We start from the raw sequence: 20,174 nt of genomic DNA, 5'->3' as shown, positions 1-20,174 counted from the left end.
TGTAACTGAATAAATATAGAATTAAAAACATTATATTTATATAATATTTTTTATATTTAATTTGATGTAAATGTTTTTTTATTGAAAATAATAACAATAATTTAAAGAGTACGTAAATGAACATAACAATAATATGTTATATTCATTTTATAAAAAAATATTTAGTCTCTGAATTGATATAAAAAATTCTACATATATATAAAATACATTAATATAAAAAAGTAGTAAAATAAATCAAAGCAATTACACGTTGAGAAACGCTAATTTTTTTCTTTTGATTTACTATAAATGCAATATAAATAGTAATAGATAAAAAACTACAACGATAATTATGGAAAAATACGTAAAATTAACTCACTCGCAGATGTTCATTAACAAATTAACAAATGTGTTTAAATTAACTCACTACTCAAAGGGTTAAAAAAGACTTGTTCTAGAAATTTTCCATAAAATAAAAATAAAAAATGAAGGATAAAAACACTTAAAAATATCAGAATTAAACATTTTATTTAAATGTTTTTTAATGCATACCTAAGCAATTTGTCAAAAAAATGCGATTTGATATTTAAATGTTAAAAATCATATTTTCCCGATTATTTTTTAAGTTTTATAATCACTGCAATTTTGAAGACAAGTAGTGGTTTTATTATACTAAATTCAAAGCTACATTTAGAGTAAGTAGTACGAAAAGGGTCACGAATTTTTGATTACACCCGGAAAGCATTGTTTGACAATATAAGTTTTATGACCAACTCTAGGAACTACGATTAGCAAACTTCCTTGAAGTCTTGTTGGACAAAAGAAATCAAGAATGCAATAAAAAAAATGCTAAATAATGACTCTTTTCTTAAGCTTTTGACAAGGATTTGTTTTGCTATATAAATTAAATAAGAGTCAATCATTTTATGTAAATGCTATATATAAATCATACGATGTTGTCATTTTTTGCAAAATATGAAAATTATTTTAGCAAGAATTGTAATAATATCTCATTAAATATATTATTGATGCAATAACTATCGTTTATATATTTTAATTCTTAAGTACGACTTAATATAATTTACATTTATAAAAATTGTTTTAAATGAAATCACCATAAATATTTTTAATATAGAAAATATAAACTGCAATATTATAAATACACCATATATATTAAACGATTATTTTTCCATTTGTGCAAATTTATTGAGAATTTTTGAGGAATAACAAGCAATTTCTTAATTTTTGAGTGATGTCAAGTATCAAGAAATAAAAAAATACTATTGTATATATAATAAAATCTGCATATTTATACTTAAGATTATTTTTATAAATAATATTTAACATTATTCTTAAATTTTAATTAGAAAAATGTTGTTGCAAAATGTTATTAAAATTGCAGGTTTAAATTACAACTTCGAATGGTTCGTCCTGTATAAATTTATTTATTTTATATAATATAATGGTTCGTCCTGTATAAATTTATATATTTTATATAATATAAAATATTTCAAGTCCCACATTAAAATCTAATTATACTAACAGCAGCTTCCAACGAGCAATATAAAGATCCACGCCGAGTATCCGCAAACTAATATAATTTAGTCGTAAAAGTAAAACGTTGTGTAAACAAAAAGATAATCAGCGCCCGAGAAGAAAAAAAATCGCGTCATCTGGAAAGAAAAGCAGAAAAGGAGAAGGCGTAACGTTTTAGATAGCGTCTGAAGGAGAACGAGGGTTGTAAAATACAGAAGCGTAAGTATACAGTGATGTATGTGGCCTTTCTCAACCGGGGTGCGTTTGACCCGGGTCGAAATTGGGTATCCCGGTTAACGGGACCCACCCTGGGGAAGGGTGGTCGGAATTGGGTCGAAATCGGGATACTGGGCACGGCCTCGGATGGGGGAGCTTATCACCCCATCTGACCAACGGAGGGTTAATCGAGCAGAATGAAACACCCCTCCGACGTTTAATTCGCGCTGGTGCAAATATATATTTTTTTTATTAAAAATAATTTATCCATCTATATAGGGTTGAAGAGGATCTGGTAAATGAAAAAGTTAATAGTGGATTGTAATCTAGATATTTAAATATATATAAACATATACAAATTCGTTTTTTCAGTTACACCGTTAGATAATAGTCACGAAATAATTATTTAAAATTATTATTATACAAAAAATTGCGAGTTAGTGAGGCTAACTGTTTAATTACATATATTTGAAACACCATGAACTTAATGAATTAATAAATTAAAGTAACTGCGGTCAAAGATATTTATTCTCATATACTATTGGAATTTAGAATTGCTCCTTTTCAAATTGTTTGGGGGTCAGACATTATGCCTGCACTACACTGTCTGGAAGTTGTCCGAACCGAAGTTACAACTGAAGTCGGCCGAGACCTAAGACTTCGAGTAAGCGACCACACTGCCACAAATTTCATATGCCGTCCGGACGGCGGCCGTGAATGACGTCCGGACGGCGGCTTCTGTCACGTACAGCTGGCATGATTGCGCGCGATCGAAAAATGTACCAAATAATCGCAATTTTTAAATTGTCATTTTATTAATACAGTTGAATTACTAAGCACTTAAATTGTTGTGTATAGTTTAGCTGGTTGTAATGAATCGAAGAAGAGCTACCACGAGGTGTTTCGTTACAATTTCCAAATAAAAAGCAGAAAAATAAGCATGACTGCGAATAGAAAAAATAAAGCATATAAATCTCCCCATGAAATATATAAAAAATATAGTTATTTTTTATGAACGTCTTGTTCCAATCCTGGTCCATTTCCAACTGAGAGAATACGATCACTTCATATGAAATACTAATACATTTTTTAACAATACCCACGCTAAAACCACTATTTAGTTTACGAACAGTTTCTATTAAACAAAAATTGATTTTAGTTGCTTTTAAAAATAAAATATAAATTAAAATCCAAATAACGAAGCATTTTATTTAGATATAATAAATATAATATCCTTATTACATGATAAATGCGTATTGGTTTGCCTCAAAAAGTATATAAATATATGATTATATATCAACAAATCATAAATAAGCTATTTATATATATTTTCAGAGTATGATTAATCTGTATTCAGAATATAAATATAACATTGCATGATATACAAATATTTGTGTCATAATTAATTTTTACTCAGTATTGTGTATAACGTTGGAATTTCGTATACACTGATAATAATTATTAATATTATTATGATTTTCTAATAAATTGTACGCGTTTTGATAACAAAGGAACGTTCCAGACACAAGTGTAATTTGGATTATTAAAAGGTCCTTTCAAGTCGAAATTTGATTATATAATCATTAACTGAATCAACTTTATCTTAGCCAGCAATATATTCATTTTTATATAAAATTTAATTATAAAAAAAAGAAGCAGATAGATAATTATTATTGCTATAATTTTCTGTACTTGTAATAATTTATAAAAAAATAATTAGTCTAATTTCGAAAAGTAAACATTTAGATATTTCCTTAAAGGTCAGTAGCATATAATTTAAAAAAAAATTCTAGATATACATACATATATTTTTGTCAGCATGTTAAGCAAACACCATTAAAAATCTACAATATTTACACAGCAAAATGAAATTAATAATATATATTAAATAAAATAAAAAAATAAAAAAGATAAAATAAATAATATTTATGTACGCGATAAACATTAAATATATAATTCCAAATTTAAGAGTTTTTATAAGCTGTTAAAGCTACAACAATAGTCTATTAAAAGTTTAATTTGCCATAAACAAATTTATCATAACAATGACATTGAAGCTACAAAAAATAATTAAGCCAATTAAATTATTTAAAATATTTTACGTTTTTATAAAGTATTTTACGAGAAAAATAAAAATAGAGTCTCCGATCCTAATCAACGTTACATGAATTAAGAGATAGAGAGGTGTATTCATAAAAATAAATGGAAAAGCATTTTGACTCAATTATAAAGCAATAAAAATGGTACGAAAAGATATTTTTTAAATACAATTTTTTTAAATCGCTTTGTGAGATAGTAACCCAATATAATTTTGTGGTATTTTTATTTTACACACATCTACTATACAAATAAAAATTATGATATAGTAACATGTTAATAAAAATCACTATTAATTAACTTTTTATTTTTTCTAATTTACAAACGGTTAATTTAAAAAAAAAATGGTTTAAAAATATCACTGAATAACTTTTATTAAAAAAAAAAAAAATACTAAATTAATGAAAATAGTATGTGTCAGGACTTTTCTCGTTGATGTTACAAAAACGTGCACCGAACCATTCACATTCTCAATTTCATTTACCGATTTTCAAAATGCAGTTAGTTTTAACAAGACTTAATTTATTTTCAGATAATAACAAATATTCTTAAAATTAAGAACTTTATTTAAAATTTGCTTTTTATTTGAAACTTACTAAAGAATTATTATCATTGGTCAAAAATCAAGGATCAAAGTCAATTCTGAGGAGTATATACAAACTTTAGTCAGGATTCGACAACAAAATACACCACATCACTTCGCTTTTAACTTTCAAAAGTTCAGACGAATTTCCACTACGTATTCATTATTAAATACCCGAGATTTAATTTTAAGCTAACGTGCTTTTTTATCATTGGAGTGAAAAAATATTATAGGACAGTTTTTTAATCTACCGCCTCAATTGCTCTATCAATAAAGTTGATACCTTCCATTCCGGAATATGAGAAGACCCTCCAGATCATTTGTATTACGCACAGTTGCCTAGAGACATTTTTGGAACTTTGATGACAGTGAGCTGCATATTATCTGACTCGTTTTATTTATTCAAAACAGTCCAGATTTTGTGTCAGTTGGCCCGTTTAGACGCATTTATAGGGTTACTAGCGGTTTTTTGGCAGGTATACGACTCATATAAGGGTTGTCCATATTTATTTCTTAATCAAATGATTAGTAATATCCACGTAAATTTTACGCCTTTCGCGTCAGCTTAATTATAGCATCGTTCGACCTCAACCCGATTAATTGTACAAATTTCGACATATTTTGAAATCAGTATGATAGGTTATACCAACAGACTACAATTTGTATCATATTTTCGATAACCTAATTGGCGAATACACAATCATATTTTTTACTCAAATTGTAGACAATGATGAAACAGTGTAATTTATATAAATATTTGCTAACCACTCACAAATATAGACATATTCTTAAATGAGTCATAAAAGTTCTGAGAAACCAACCAAGAATTATGGATATATCATAAATTCATAATATTATGAGAAGTGGCTACGAATTCAAGTAGTCGTAAAATTATAAAAAAAACTATACACTAAAAAAATCGATACAATAAAAAACTATATCTTTTTATTGTAGCGACACTTATATATAATTATTAAATATTGCCAAAATACTAATGCACGTTTACTACAACTGATGCTAAACATAAATGCATTACTACCTCCACATTTAACGACTAGACGTTATCCTATAATTTACCGCAATTCTCTGTATCGATTCCGGCGTTCCAGTTAAAGATTTATTTACCTCCACTAATTGAGCCGGGAACCAAATCTTTACTATCCCTAAGAAATTCTTTGTCAATCGTCGAAAGTTTCGCAGTAATTTTAATTAAGGGTGCGTAGGTGATCGCTTAAAATTTAATTAAAAATAAATTAGCATCGTCAGCGCGGAATGACTCGATCGGTGCCAGGAGCCGAAATTTTCCGACGATTTTCGCCAACAATGGGATTAGGGCGAGGGCGAGGAAAGAGCACGGCCGTGAACCATTTAGTCCAATAACGATGGGGTTTTCCCTTGAACTAGTTCGCGGAACCCTTAACCGAATAATTATATTGTATGTAGTTTACGCTCGAAGGGATTCCGCCGAGTCTTTTATGAGTATGTTGTGGGCGGAGAAGAAAAATGATTTTATTCTTAATTCTTATAAGCAAAAACTTAGGCGTAACGAGATGATTATAAGTTGAGGGATAAAGAAAATACCATAAACAAACTTATACGCCATATAAAAGTTGCGTTATGAGATTTGTTCTACACTTAAAAAAAAACAATAATAAGACCACTTAAATAGTTGAGAATATATATAAATTACTATATATATATATATATATATATATATATATATATATATATATATATATATATATATATATATATATATTCTATATATATATACATATATATATATATATATATATATATATATATATATATATATATATATATATATATATATATATATATATATATATATATATATATATATATATATATATATATATATATATAGAAAAATGTAGATGTCGCTATCAAGTAGTGGAGTAGAAATGGCAGGTATTGGAATATATAGTGGGTTACTACGGAGTTAATTCGGTCGAGTTCGGTTCTGCCCGCTCTAAGATCTCTCGGAAGTTGTCCGAGATTACCGAGAACGGGAGGTAAAGTGGGGGTAATTCAGTCGACTCGGCCAGCTTCGATCGCTTCCAAACATTGTCGGCAAACTGACCAAAGTCGGAGCTGCTCTTTCGAGCGCGAGCCGTGAGATACTTCCCCTTTCGCTCTCTCGCGTGTTAAGTGACGACAGTGAGAGAGATAATGATATGGTTTTTCGCAAACTGAGATAGAACGAGTAACTCGGTTCAGTATCAGTATGCGCGTAGGCGTCCTATGGTCAACACGCATGTCGAGCGCTGCATCGTAGTCACGTGGTCAATTTATAATACCACATGCTTATTTTGGACTTCAACAGACTCTTACTGAGATATTTGAATATTTTAGGGCACCAAAAGGGATTAATTCTATTTTTGATAGTATATTATTTTAACAGATATTGTTATTATATATTTTTTCATATAAAATTAAATAATTAAAAAAATTATAGCATAAAAATTATATTCTGAAGTATAATTTTTATGCTTTATGGCATTTTGAAAAAGCCGATAAAGATTTTGCGTAAATTGAATATTTACGACCGAAAAGTTTTCATTGATATTGTATTGTTGAGTGCCCACACAAACTTAATAAAATGACAATTTAAAATTTGCGTGCAAATATGCCAGCTGTATGTGACAGAAGCCACCGTCCGGACGTCATTCACGGCCGCCGTCCGGACAGCATATGAAATTTGTGGCAGCGTGGTCGCTTACTTGAAGTCGTAGGTCTCGGCCGATTCAGTTGTAACTTCGGTTCGGACAACTTCCAGAGAGTGTAGTGCAGGCATTAGACACGAAATGTGTTGGAGCCATAAAAGTAATGTAAATAGTATTATACGCATAGAATGCAGTTTGTAGTTTTTTCGGCGATAACGCCTCAATAACATTAACAGATTTACAAACAAGTCGTAAAAACAACAAGGAACAGTGCTTTAAAAAGTCAATAAACTGTAAACTGTTTTAAATAACCATTTACTAAAAAAAAATTGAAAATATAAGCTTTTAAGGAAAATGTGACTGCAATAAAAGTCTTATTTTCTATTGTCTTTTTCATTACATAAATAAACATGTTATTAAAAGTTCATTAAAATGTATGTGTTGCTCATTTTACATTATTTTTATTACCATAAAAGAGATTTAAAAAATAAATAATAATTTACGAGATGATTCTTGCAGTTTTTTTAAAAACATTTTTTTTGTAAAATAAATATTTGTCGATAAGCTATACACTATTAAATTTCATATGAAAAAACGCACAATAGAGGAGCCATCGCCACGGCAGCATGACGATTAGCTTCGCTTGTTGCAATGTCTTTTCAATTCAAAGCCTTTCACAAAAGCACACAACCGGAATAACCAACTACATTCCACTTTACGGCCATTAAGACTTTACAAAAAGAAAGTTCAATTCGCCTGCGAACCGCCCGGAGCGCTTTATGGAAAATTTTCGCAAGAACTGCGCAAGTGTTCTTTTCTTGTTACGTTAAATGCGAGGAGTCCAGTAAGACTCTTTAATACAAAACAAAGAAACAACAACTGAGATAATATGTTATTTTAAGAAAAACCTTTTAAAATAAACTTTTTAATATAATACGATATATTTGTGTGATTTACATAACCTAATATATTATCAAGCTTGATACAAACAAAAAACTTTTAGGTCAATACAGCCTTTGAATTTTTTTATATTTATATTACAATAATATATGTTTATTATTTTGAGTTTATGTATAAAACATATTTATAAAAATAACGTAGTTTAATATAAAATATAATGTCAAATATTAAGTTTATTTTATTCAATATTGGATAAATAATAAGTTATCCAGTACTTAACTACTGTGATTCCAAACGAATTATTACAACACTAACTTACACTGTCTTTTTGCATAATCCCAAGCGATTTACTTTTTCCATTCAAGCGACTTGAATTCCCAATTCGCTTACCTTCGACATGACAATAAATAAGTTATTCAGTGTATTACAAATTGACTTGGGGAAATAATGTTTGTTTTGTTGTCAATTTTATGTCGTTATGTCATGAGCGGAGCATCCAATAAAGAATATTACTTACGGGCGGGCTATAACTAATATTTATATAAATTTATGTTTGAACGTTAATAAAAGTGTTGTTGATTGCCTAGAGCAAATATTATACGGATAATTCCACGAAATAACAACCCTTGTTATAAATCATATATCGCTTTGATAATTATTTCGATTAAATTTAATAATATTTGCTTAATTAATAATCATTGCGTAGATCTACAGTTAAATTTCAATTCAATTATATATGTGTGAAACTTAGTATTTTCTTATTCTATTTTAATAGTATGTTAAGTTAAAATTACAATATATTATATACTGCGTAAGTTTTCATCGCAAACATTCATCACCATTTTACCGAGAGAAGGTTTAATATATGTAAGAAATTTAATACAATTTTCATACTTATGTATACGAATGTATGATAATGAAGAATTTGAGAGTTTCACGCGTGGCCGCGTATAATTCTTCTTTGCCTGAATCTTATCTCGCTTTGGCAGTAGGGATGGGACCCGCCGTGGTCGGTGTCCTTTATTTGAGAAAATTCTGCACAAATAAAGCTCTCCCTCAGGACGAAAGATAAGAATGAACGGTGTTCGAGCAATAAAGTCTATTATGCCTCCTCGTTCCACATGGGATGTGCTCTTTGAATCTTTGCATTCAATGAAAGAATTCGCACAGAGCAACGGATCGGATGATGTATATATGTATTTACGAGGGATATTCGGAAAGTCAAGATACAAGTCTAGTTAAAATTACGTATTTTAAACATTATTAACACCACCAACGTTATTAACACCATTTGTAATGCAATAATACAGATTTTTAGAAAATGTAGAACACAACACAACAATATGTAACATTAAAGATATATGTATTAAAAATGCTCTCGCGGACGGACAAGAGCATAAAATATCCAGAACCTTACCCACCAATTCATAAAAAGTTTTATGGTCAGGAAAACATCAATGAATCACAAACATTTTTACAAATTTATGGGTTAGGGTCAGGTTAGTATATGATCTTCGCAACCCTTGAGGGCTGCCGTTTCCGAGAGTATTTTTAATGTTAAGCATTTATGTTTCATTGATTATTTTTGAAGCGCGATATAATGTTTCAGTAAAGTTTTCATTGATTTTATTTTTTAAAATCTCATTTTTCAAATTAAAAATAAATTTAACAATTAAAATTTTATAATGACATTATTCTAAAATGTTGCGTTTGGTATCTGTTCATATTGATCCTACGCAAAATCGTTTGTTTATGACGACGTGACGATTAGTTTTATATTTTGACAAAATGTTTATGGGTGTTAGCGACAAAACTACAATATAAAAATTGACATATTGCTTCTAGATGTCACATATATTTCCACTAAAATATTTTGATGGTATTTAAAAATAGTTATTTTATGCATCGCGTAATAATAGATGCAAAATTATCTAAAAATATCGTTCCATATGACTTAACAATGTAACGTTATTAACATAATATATAACGTAATAAATTATGTAGCAACCCTTCTAATTTCACACATGTGCTCCAATGATGCAAATGAGTCGCGCGATCAATTATGCGGCAGTGGAGTAAAACCTTTTCACGGCAAGCCATCATTCATTGTGCGTTTGTAGAAAAAAAAAACGAAAATATATATAAGAGTCTCGTGGGAAATTAAGAGCGAAATTAAAAAGGCGAAAAGTAAAATAAAACAATTTCCGTTCGGTCGCACTTTCTGGCTATAATTTGAAGACATTAAATGGGGCCGTTTCCTTCTTTTTCTCTATTTTTAAATTGATAATTTCCCTTTATTGTGTGACCGAGCATTGGGTCGTTAATGTTATGAATTGTTTGTCGACGTACGGGTAAATTAGTGGTTCTTTTCATTATAACGTTATTAGTGTGAATAAATAAACATAATTTTACATAGTAAATTATTTTTACAACAAAACTTATATGTTATTCACGTGAAATATGATAATGGTTATGTAAAAAGTAACTTAAATAAATTTATAATCGAACAAATCTTCTTTACGAAACTAAAACCAGAAATAAATAGACATGTACAGAACACCCAAGAAGATTGACCAAGACTTCCGAAAATTATTAACTATATGTGAATTGTTGAGCACTTATACAATTTATGTATAGTACATACGCCTAGGAAACAATGCGCATCGTCACGTGCGATATTAATATACGCTATACAATAATCTCTACCATCATCGGGAAGCGATCACAATGGTCTCGCTTATATAGGGTAACACAGGAGGCTCTTGCTTCATTGGAGAGAGGTGTACGTTATAGGCGGAGTTTAACAGTAATGCTATACATAAGCATTTTTTTCTATTTATCTATGCTGCGGTAAGAAAACGTATAAAAGGTCCGATATAGAGGATAAGCGTCACCAGCAGATCAGAGACCAGAGAGACACCAATGAGGATTTCTTCAAGAACTTTTCTACATAATCACCAGTGACGTGCCGTAAGACAGGGACTAGGTATGAAAAAAATATATGAAAGAAAAGATAACATTTACATTATTTTTTTTATATATTATATTTCTCTATTTCAACCATACATTTATTTATTTTAATCTTCCGTTATAACATGACAGACATAAGTGCAATGCGTTACAACGGGGTAAATCTCTAACAACTGGGTAAGTCAATCAGACATAATGAATACCTACAAGCATGGCTTTTTTTAAGCAAAATATATGTTGGAACTCACTTCTTTTCAAGCATTTTACTAAAGAAAATTATGTTCAAATATCATTAAAAATAAATTTAAAACAGCTTTTCCTATGTCACGAAGTGCATAAAAAATTAAACAAAATTTTTATGAGAGATCTATTTATTTCTGCTTTTGAAGAATAACTAAATAAATGATATTTTTTTTACTGGTGAAAGATTTTAGATTTTGCAAATATTTAATTAATGACACAATGTCCGGTTTCTTCTATTATATAATTTCTCTTCAATTGCGCAATTGATATTTTCTAATTGTTTTAACATAAAATTTAAGGCCCAAATAAAATAAAAAAACCTTTAATAAATTTCTAAAAAGATAAATGACCCTAAATCGTTTTGCATTCTGCCGATTCCTATGCGTAATTTCTTAGATCACCAAAGCAAAAATAAATCCGCCGGCCGTTAGAGTAATAGAAAATTGCAAAAAATTGTAGGTTTTTTAAATTTATTAAAAATTCTGAGAAATGGGAATTCTCGATTTGACATTTTTCTTGAGAAATTCTCGATAAAAACACTAGTGAGTGTGAGATACGGGGACGGCAGCTGGGGAGGGAAGGTGGGAGCATTTGAATTTGACTTGGAAAAAGCGGGAAGGACGTAAAAGAAATTCTAATAAAAACAGTATACCGAAAATATTTTTAAAATATGTAATTTCAGGATAATCAAATCAGAATACATTTTCACTGGTAGATATATGTATATAGTAGTTTTACCAATGAAAATGTATTTTATCTGGGAAGTTATATTTTCACGAGCGAAGTCCAAATACATTTTTACCAGTCGATATATATTGTTTAGCGCTGGTGAAATTATACGCTGCTCTATACTGTATATAAAACTCAATTTGATAGTCGCGAAAAGTGCATTTGCTGTTTAAACCCAAGTCTAAAATTCAAGCTAAGCCAACTCATCTCTCAGGAGAAAATAAGCAGAAGAAGAAGTACAAACAGACATGACACAGTTTGTCTGCATTTCGATTTTAAACTATATTTTAAAAATACAATAGCTCTCCTTACCGATATTACTCTGGACTTCTAATATAAGAGGACTGATCAAAGTATTTTCAAACCGAATTTTGGTCAATAGGAGAGCGCAAAAACAATTATCACTTCTCAGAAGTAAAAAATTCACGTCAAAAGCAACGAACGTTCCTACTGCAACGGCGCCGACACGATTTTATTAATTTTGACGTGGATTTTTGACTTCTGAGAAGGGATAATTGTTTTTTTGCGCTCTCCTATTGGTCAAAATTCTGTTTAGATGTACTTCATTTTATTATCATTTATTGTAAGTAAGTTATAATACTGCTATAAATATTTTTAATATGAACGATGGATAACCTAGCGTTGCCACTGCGACAGTGTGGTTTTATTGCTTTTGATGCGGATTCTAAGAAGGAACGTCCTTAGGGAGGGGGGGGGGGTGCAGGTACGTGACGAAGCAATGATTGACAAAAAACACTGTCATAAATAAACCCTAATATTTCATGACGAGTTGTAAGGAAATGTTCAAAATATTTTTGTTTGTAATGTTCTAAAATGTTTAATTCATTAATATATTATATATTACTAAAAATATAAGCTGAGTATTGGAAAATAATATTTTTCTACAGTAAGATGGTTGCATTTAAACTACTAGCCATAGGTGAGCTGATTATGAAAAAAAAATAGAAAAATAAATCTATAAATTTGTTTAAAATATAAACAGAGCTTTAGTAGATAAAACCAAACTTGCCATCTTTCTCAATTATTAATAATGATGAAATGGATAGCTCTCTAACTGACTGTGTTAACGCAAATATATTGTAGTTCGTCTAATGACGGCACGCCACTGATAATCACCACTGCAAGAACTACTCTACATTGATCCCAATCGCCTGCTTTAACCCTTTTATATCAGACTGTAATTTTTCTCTCGATACTGATCTCATTTTACTCGGTTATAAGACCAGCTAAAAAAACCTTATATAAGTTGATCGGTCGTAATTAAAATTAATTATAATAATGAATTTCATTTTCCCTTAAATTGTTTATTATAAAGCAAATACTTTTAATTAACACCCTTAGGTGTTATATCGCATAAAATTCGCTTAATTTAAATATACTTCCCAATTATTCCAGTAATGTGCGAAGGGAATTTTAACGATAATTTTTGACCCTATACTCTCCCCATTGGTTCAAAAGGGTAGACATTTTCTATATTGAAAATGTTTACCCTTTTGTTCGCGCCGTTGATCGTTGTTCGAAAATTGCATCCCGTTGGACTATAAAGTAGCCATTGTTCCGTTGTCAAGGGGGCAAAGTCCCAATACGACGGCGCAGTCCCCAAGTTTCGCCCCCCGATTGCGGCACACGTGTCTAAAATATTTTGCGTCGGGATTTGGACACGTAGGCGGCACCGCAATAAAACGCGGAAATATTTCGCATAGAAGGAAATATAAAAACGGGCGATTGTGATAAAATTTATAGGGCTGAAGATTTTTTTGCTTCTCATTAATTATGCACGTAAAATTTTCACGTAACCGAATACGCTCACGTATGATATGATTTAATTTTTAATTAAATTATAATGTAATTTTGCTTTAGAATCGCAATCAATATCGTGTATACACGCGCTGAATTTTAATTTATTATAGTGGGTGCGGTTTTTTATGGTAAATATCAGAAACGTGATATTTTTAAGATAGAGCCTCAAAAAAAACATAGAATGGCAACCTGCATACAAATTTGCTGCGTTATCAGATCGAGATACTGTATTATATAAGTTGAGTGAAAACATTATGAAAAATTTTGTATACAAGGTTTTTAATGTAACATCATCATAGGTTGGCATTTAGAGGCAGCGATAGGCTAAACATGTATAGGGTGGGCGAAAAAGCATAGTGATGATCCACACGCTTGCTGGCCGTTGACCTCATTTCTTGGCCTTAATCGCTATACTCACAACTTAGTCTTAATAAATATTTTTAAAACTAGTTGAGTACAATTTCTCATTTCTCGCAAATAATCTTAAATACGCAGTGTGACTTAACTCTACCACTTCCTCCGTTAATTTCCCCAATAATTAACATAAGCGGTTAGGAAGCAAGTAGGTCGAATAAAAATCGCTGTTGTCCATGGGCCGAAACTCAGGTTTTCCTTGGAAAGAGCTCTAATTCACAATCCCAATTTGACGTTAGTGTCCCGGAATTTAAGAGAAATTTACGACCAATATCATATACGCTTTCTATAGCACATGACTTGGGTTCCTCTTAATCATACAACCTGACGACATTCCAATCTGCTCGTTTATAGCGAAAGCTATTGATTGTCAAAAACTTATATTATCCATAGACCACAAGGATGGCTTGCTAGAAAAGATCAATACAATACAATCAAGTATTAGGATTTAGGAGCTATACAAATATAATAAATAGAAAAATAATAAATAAATTAATTTAGACTGAGAAAGAGATGGAAAAATCAATAGCAAACGAGTTGCACAATATGAGTAATTCCTGAAATTTCTGCAATAAAAAAGTATTTTTTCTGCATTATTATGTTTGTCAGTTATTGTTTGTTATGACATTTTTTGTAATTAATAATATAAAGATGAGAAAATAAAATAAACAAAAAAGGTCGCAATTGTACATGCAACGATATATTGATGAAAACGACCTGCGTTATTGTAATTAAGGATTACAATACCGTTAATACCGGTATTAGGGGAAAAATAGACATTCGGTTCTACCGGTATTACTAAATAAAATACCGGGAGTAACGAAAATTTTTTTTTCCAAAATTCGTACGTTTTATTTGCTCAAAAAAATATCTCAATGAATTAGAACAATAAAAACAACGATTCCCATATTATTAGAAAGCAAAGGGGGAGAGTAAAATAATGCTCATTGTAAGTGATCAACCTAAACTAAAAATAGTGTTATCGGGGTAGGATATCAATGTAAAAAAATAGTATTTAACGAGAGATACATCTTTTGAGAAAAAAACATTGAGATATTCTAAAATAAATAATAAATATGCAATAATTAAAATAAATCACAATTTAATCACAAAAATATGTTTTTAGAAAAAAATATGTCGCATTTTAAACAAACAGATTTTAAAAATTTTACTCACTCTTTTCTCATTCAGTTATTTTAGAAAAACGTAACTGACAAAAAATAGTGAGTAATATAAAAATATATTTCATTAGAATAAATTGTGTTCTAGACCTTGGAATAAAAATTTAGAAGTCATTCAGAAGCGGTCGAACAAAGACAATGATTTTATAGAGTTATTGTTGCAAAAGAAAAGATATCTGAAGCCCGTATTTTCAAAAATATTTTATCTGATAATATAGTAAACGAATTAAAATTAAGAAATAAATTGTACACAGTCGTCTTATTGATTTTCATTAGTATTCGTATACAATAGAATCAGCGTATAAAGTATTTTTAGAAGCACCTGAATGTCAGGAATATTTTTCTTATTCACAAAATTCACAAGCATCTATCAATATTCAAAAATATAATAATAATGAAGCATTTAGTTCGTCTTTGAATAAATGGATATTGTTTTCCGGTATTTTTTATAACCAATTATTATTAAAAATAATAGTAATGTAAATAAAAATAATAATAATGCAACCGGTAATATCGGTATTGACTGTTTTTAAAAATTGCAATTGCTATTAAAATACACAAAATTATAAAATAATTTAGAATTGCTTGGTTTTTTGATGTTTTTAAAAATTAGAAACAGCATAATATTTCGATACAAACGAATAGCTAAACAAATATACGAATAACGAATAGTTAAAAAAACGGACGAATATATTTGGTAGTCGAATATACGAATATTCGAATTGGAGTAACTAGTTACGATATTTTAATTATAAACGGGTTAATTTTAATAAAGTAAATAACATTTTGATAAGTTTCTAAGTTGTGTAACTTATACCTACATATTATCACCTTGTAATACATTTTATTCATTTCTGCTATTTATAAACAGGGTGTGGCAAGTGACACGCTATCATTTCGTTTTGAATCTATTTTGGTATTTTAATGTGTATGAAGGTCATGTTAAGCAGAATCGTAAATTATGGATATACACCAAGAAAATATTTTAAGCGTAAGTGAGAGTTTGGAGAAATCTCCTGAAACACTAATTCGGCGAAGGCTGCACTATTAAGTTTGTCTGACAGAAGTAAACGTAGAATATTAAGAATTTGCAGAGATAATTCAAGACTTTTGAGTTGAAAAATTAAACTAATAATGGCTGATGAATGTAAACTTAAAGTGCCATGCCATACACATTCCGAGAATAACAAATCGAATTTTAAAGTATATGTTTCATGTTCGTTTAATTTCACATCATGGCGATTTTGCTTCAAAGATAAAATAACATCGATTTATATTTAAAAAGTTTTTTTACGCTCATGCAATTTTCATAGAATTCTTATATAAAATATTTAGAGAAGAAAGGATGCAAATATAATTTGTTATTAATAAAATAAATTACTGTTTTTGGGAATTAAATGACAATTTTCGACGATATAATAGTAAAATTAATTATTTAGTACAGGAACACTACGTAGTTATTTTCAAACTATTTCTCAAAACTCCTATAATTTTTTTAAATTGCAAGACTAAAAATAGGTGGATAAAAACTATTTTAAGCGCAAGAGAAAAAATGTAAAATAAGTTAAAAAAATTAAGTAATAATATAAATACATTATAAGCAATTAAAAATTATAATAATGGTATTAAAAGCTATTGCCAAAACTATATATAAAAATGTAATATTTATATTTTTTAAATTTTATTTAGTGGCTTTTGACAGGTCTTAAATATACCTATAACTATATTTGACACGGAAAAGCATTATCTAATAATATATATATATATATACATATATACGCCCAAAAAAATACACATGCGAAAGAATAATCAAATTAACTAATTAATTCCGCTTCCTGCCTCATAAATAATCAAGCCACGTCTGTTTATCGACAGCGTTAAAATGTTTCCTTTCTTTCGTTGAGAATTACAAAAGAAATATTTCCCATCATAGAATTCGACTGCAGAGAACGACACGCTATTTCGTTTTTTCCGCGTAACTATTAGATTCAAGAGCTTTTTACATTTCCATAGAAAGCGAGCGAGATCCCATCGTAAATCTCTCGCCTATCGATTTTTCGGAATAGGTCGTTTTTGTTGTTCATTTTCGAGCTTTTCGCGTGCCGTGTCTATTTGCCATTTCGCTAGAAGTAATGCCTCGCTATTGTTAGTCACAGTATTTTTTCCTCTATCTGATCTTGCGAATAAGGTCAAGGTATTCAATTATAATATATTTTACACAAATTATAATTAAATGGAAATGGGCAGAGGGCTAGTGTTTTTGGCTAAGCAGCTGGAATAATTCGGAGGTGTGTTTTCACCAGAATGAAAAGGTCAAAAGAGACGCACAAGGTAAATTTTCAAGAGGGAGTGAAGAAATACGTCTTTATGTAAGCACATATTTCAATTGCAGGCTTATTCTCTGGAACTTAATGCTCCAGTTGTTCTGACACTTTTATGTATGAAAATGAATTTCGTGCCATTCTTGACTGAAAAAATATTTTAATTTGTTTAACTTGCAAAGACGTGATAATATATACCTTCTGCGAATATTATGCGTATAAAAAATAATCCGTCCAAATTATAATATTTTATAAATAATGTATACGCATTTTAGTAACGCGTTAATGAAACTTTTTCAATTTATTTAATCAAAATGTCTTCCATACTTATTTGTAATAATTTACGATAGTTTTTCAGCTTTTCAAAAAACAAATCTGAAGAAAATTGTTTATCGCTCTCTAATAAAATATCCATTGTAAAAAACATTGTATTTTTTTACAAGTAAACGCTATGCAAAGAAAATATAACTTTTGAGTTCATATTTACTTTACAATATTGGCTACTTTATTATGGATATCCTTATATTGATTTTTTGTATCATATAGGGAATTATCCGGTGCATATTTTATCAATTTTCATATTGATTTGTTATACATATTAAATAATCAATTTTATATTTAAAAAAATTAAATCACATACCTTAAATTCTTTACTCTCCTTGACGCGGAGCTGCGCTCTCATAACATCACCAGATCTCGGTTTTCCGAGCAGTGCCACTTTTTCTTCTTCTGTCCTCTGATCCGGATGTTTGCTCTCAGCGATCGTAGCCAACGTTGCTATTTCATCTATTTCAAAAACACACAAAAATAAACTCTATCAATTGTTTGACAATAGTGGCATTTAAATAAGGGTAGAAGACACACAAACACAGGCAAAAATTGACCACGTCACGTGTCAAGCGAATCGAGGACATCAAGCAGAGTACCTGTGCGTAAATCGCTCACGTTTCACATTTTTTTTACATGCCCACTTAGGGTTTAGTTTCGGGTTTCTTTTCTCAAGACCCGGCTCATGTATGACAGGCGAATTATGCTGCTGTGCGTTTAGTATTCAAAAAAGTTGTATTATTTTTAGTATGAATTATGCACACATACGAGTAGAAACGTTGTTTTAAAAAAGCTCATGCGATTTACGGGCGCCGGAGCTATCGAGCGGCGGAAGAGGGAAAATTTTACGGATTTTCCACGCTGTGAGCTTTGCGGCGAATCCGGAAAATCGGTCATTGGCGACAGTGCCTATTTTGTGCGGATACAAAATGACTGTTTCGGCGGAAGCGGTTTCCGGAAGAGTATAATTTTGTTAAATGGACCGGAGAGCGAGATAATCTTTATTAGTGCGTAGACGCAAGGTCGTTTGTAGGTCGGAAAATATTATAAGGTATATTGATTCACAATAAAAGAATCTGTATTATAACTTAAAATATTTTTATATCAATTAAGTTGTATAAATATATCTTTAACCCTACCTAACAAGTTTGATGAAAATGAGTTATTCATTAGACTTAATATAATGTGAATTTTCAAAACACTATTTAAAAACGGATATAAAAATATGTTAACTAAAACTAAATGTATCATTTACGGCAAGGATACAAAGAACCTTTTGCGGTTAAATTTAATTCTACTACTATTGCTGTTGTAGTTGTACACGTTATTTTTAATATAAGAAAATTATTCTGTTATATGATATTATCAACACGATTAAAAATATATAACTTTAATATGAGCGTGTTTTATAATTTTTGAATATCATCGTATAATATCATGCATTTTGAGGATTCTTTAATGATCAATACTGAAGAGGAAGCGACTGAGTGAAAGACCGGAATATATTCCTTCAAAACAGAACGGTAATATTGTGCGAAACCTTCAGAAATATTTTAGGTACCGTCCAGTCACAAAATTTAAAAATCAGCTGATTCTTGGGGTCAATCGACGGATAAATTAAACACTAGCCGATCGACCAGTTTTTTTGTTGATTATTAGGAAAATGTTGTTCTGTTTTAAATTTATTGAAAAATTATTTCAATATAATAAAAATATTTTTATCTACATATATAATATTAAATATGGCTTTCAAATTTAAGAAATTGTGAAAATGCTTTTATTTATTAAAAACATAAAAATAAGTGGTTTGGAATAAATTATTTAAAAAAAAAACTAGGAATCTTATAGATTTTTTTAATTCATATTAAAGTGAACATTCAGAAAAATTGTATCTTTGTATCACATTTTAACTAACAACAAGTCCAAAAGTACAGCTAAATTATTATACAGAGTGGGCAATAAATATGAGGGCTTTGGAATCAATTCTTATGAAAAAAATGACATATTTGATCTACTTTTTTAAAAACTTATATTAAAGTTAACATTCAGGAAAATCATATTATATAAATAACATTATATAGGTGTGCACCATCGCGTTGCAAACATTGTGCAAATCTGGACTTCAAATTTGTGAAAATGCATTTCGCGTCGAACTGATATTCCATGGCCT

General features: G+C 29.6%; 1 protein-coding gene across 3 annotated transcripts in view; it reads right to left on the bottom strand.

Annotated features, from left to right (window-relative positions):
* Calx (sodium/calcium exchanger 3) overlaps positions 1-20,174 on the bottom strand; it is a 194,804-nt gene that overhangs the window by 26,494 nt on the left and 148,136 nt on the right. For 2 of the 3 annotated variants that reach the window (XM_088192495.1, XM_088192497.1), the window contains one exon: positions 18,318-18,454. In XM_088192495.1, coding sequence (XP_088048621.1) covers positions 18,318-18,454 — 137 coding nt within the window. Of the gene's footprint in view, positions 1-18,317; positions 18,464-20,174 lie in introns of all 3 variants that reach the window. The other variant, XM_088192496.1, reaches the window with a different exon arrangement.

Source organism: Plectrocnemia conspersa, unplaced genomic scaffold (assembly GCF_051122295.1).
Source record: "Plectrocnemia conspersa isolate PC_06_02 unplaced genomic scaffold, ASM5112229v1 ptg000009l, whole genome shotgun sequence".
Taxonomy (NCBI): domain Eukaryota; kingdom Metazoa; phylum Arthropoda; class Insecta; order Trichoptera; family Polycentropodidae; genus Plectrocnemia; species Plectrocnemia conspersa.
The sequence above is the reverse complement of the archived record's forward strand: the minus strand, read 5'-3'. Positions and strand labels throughout refer to the sequence as shown.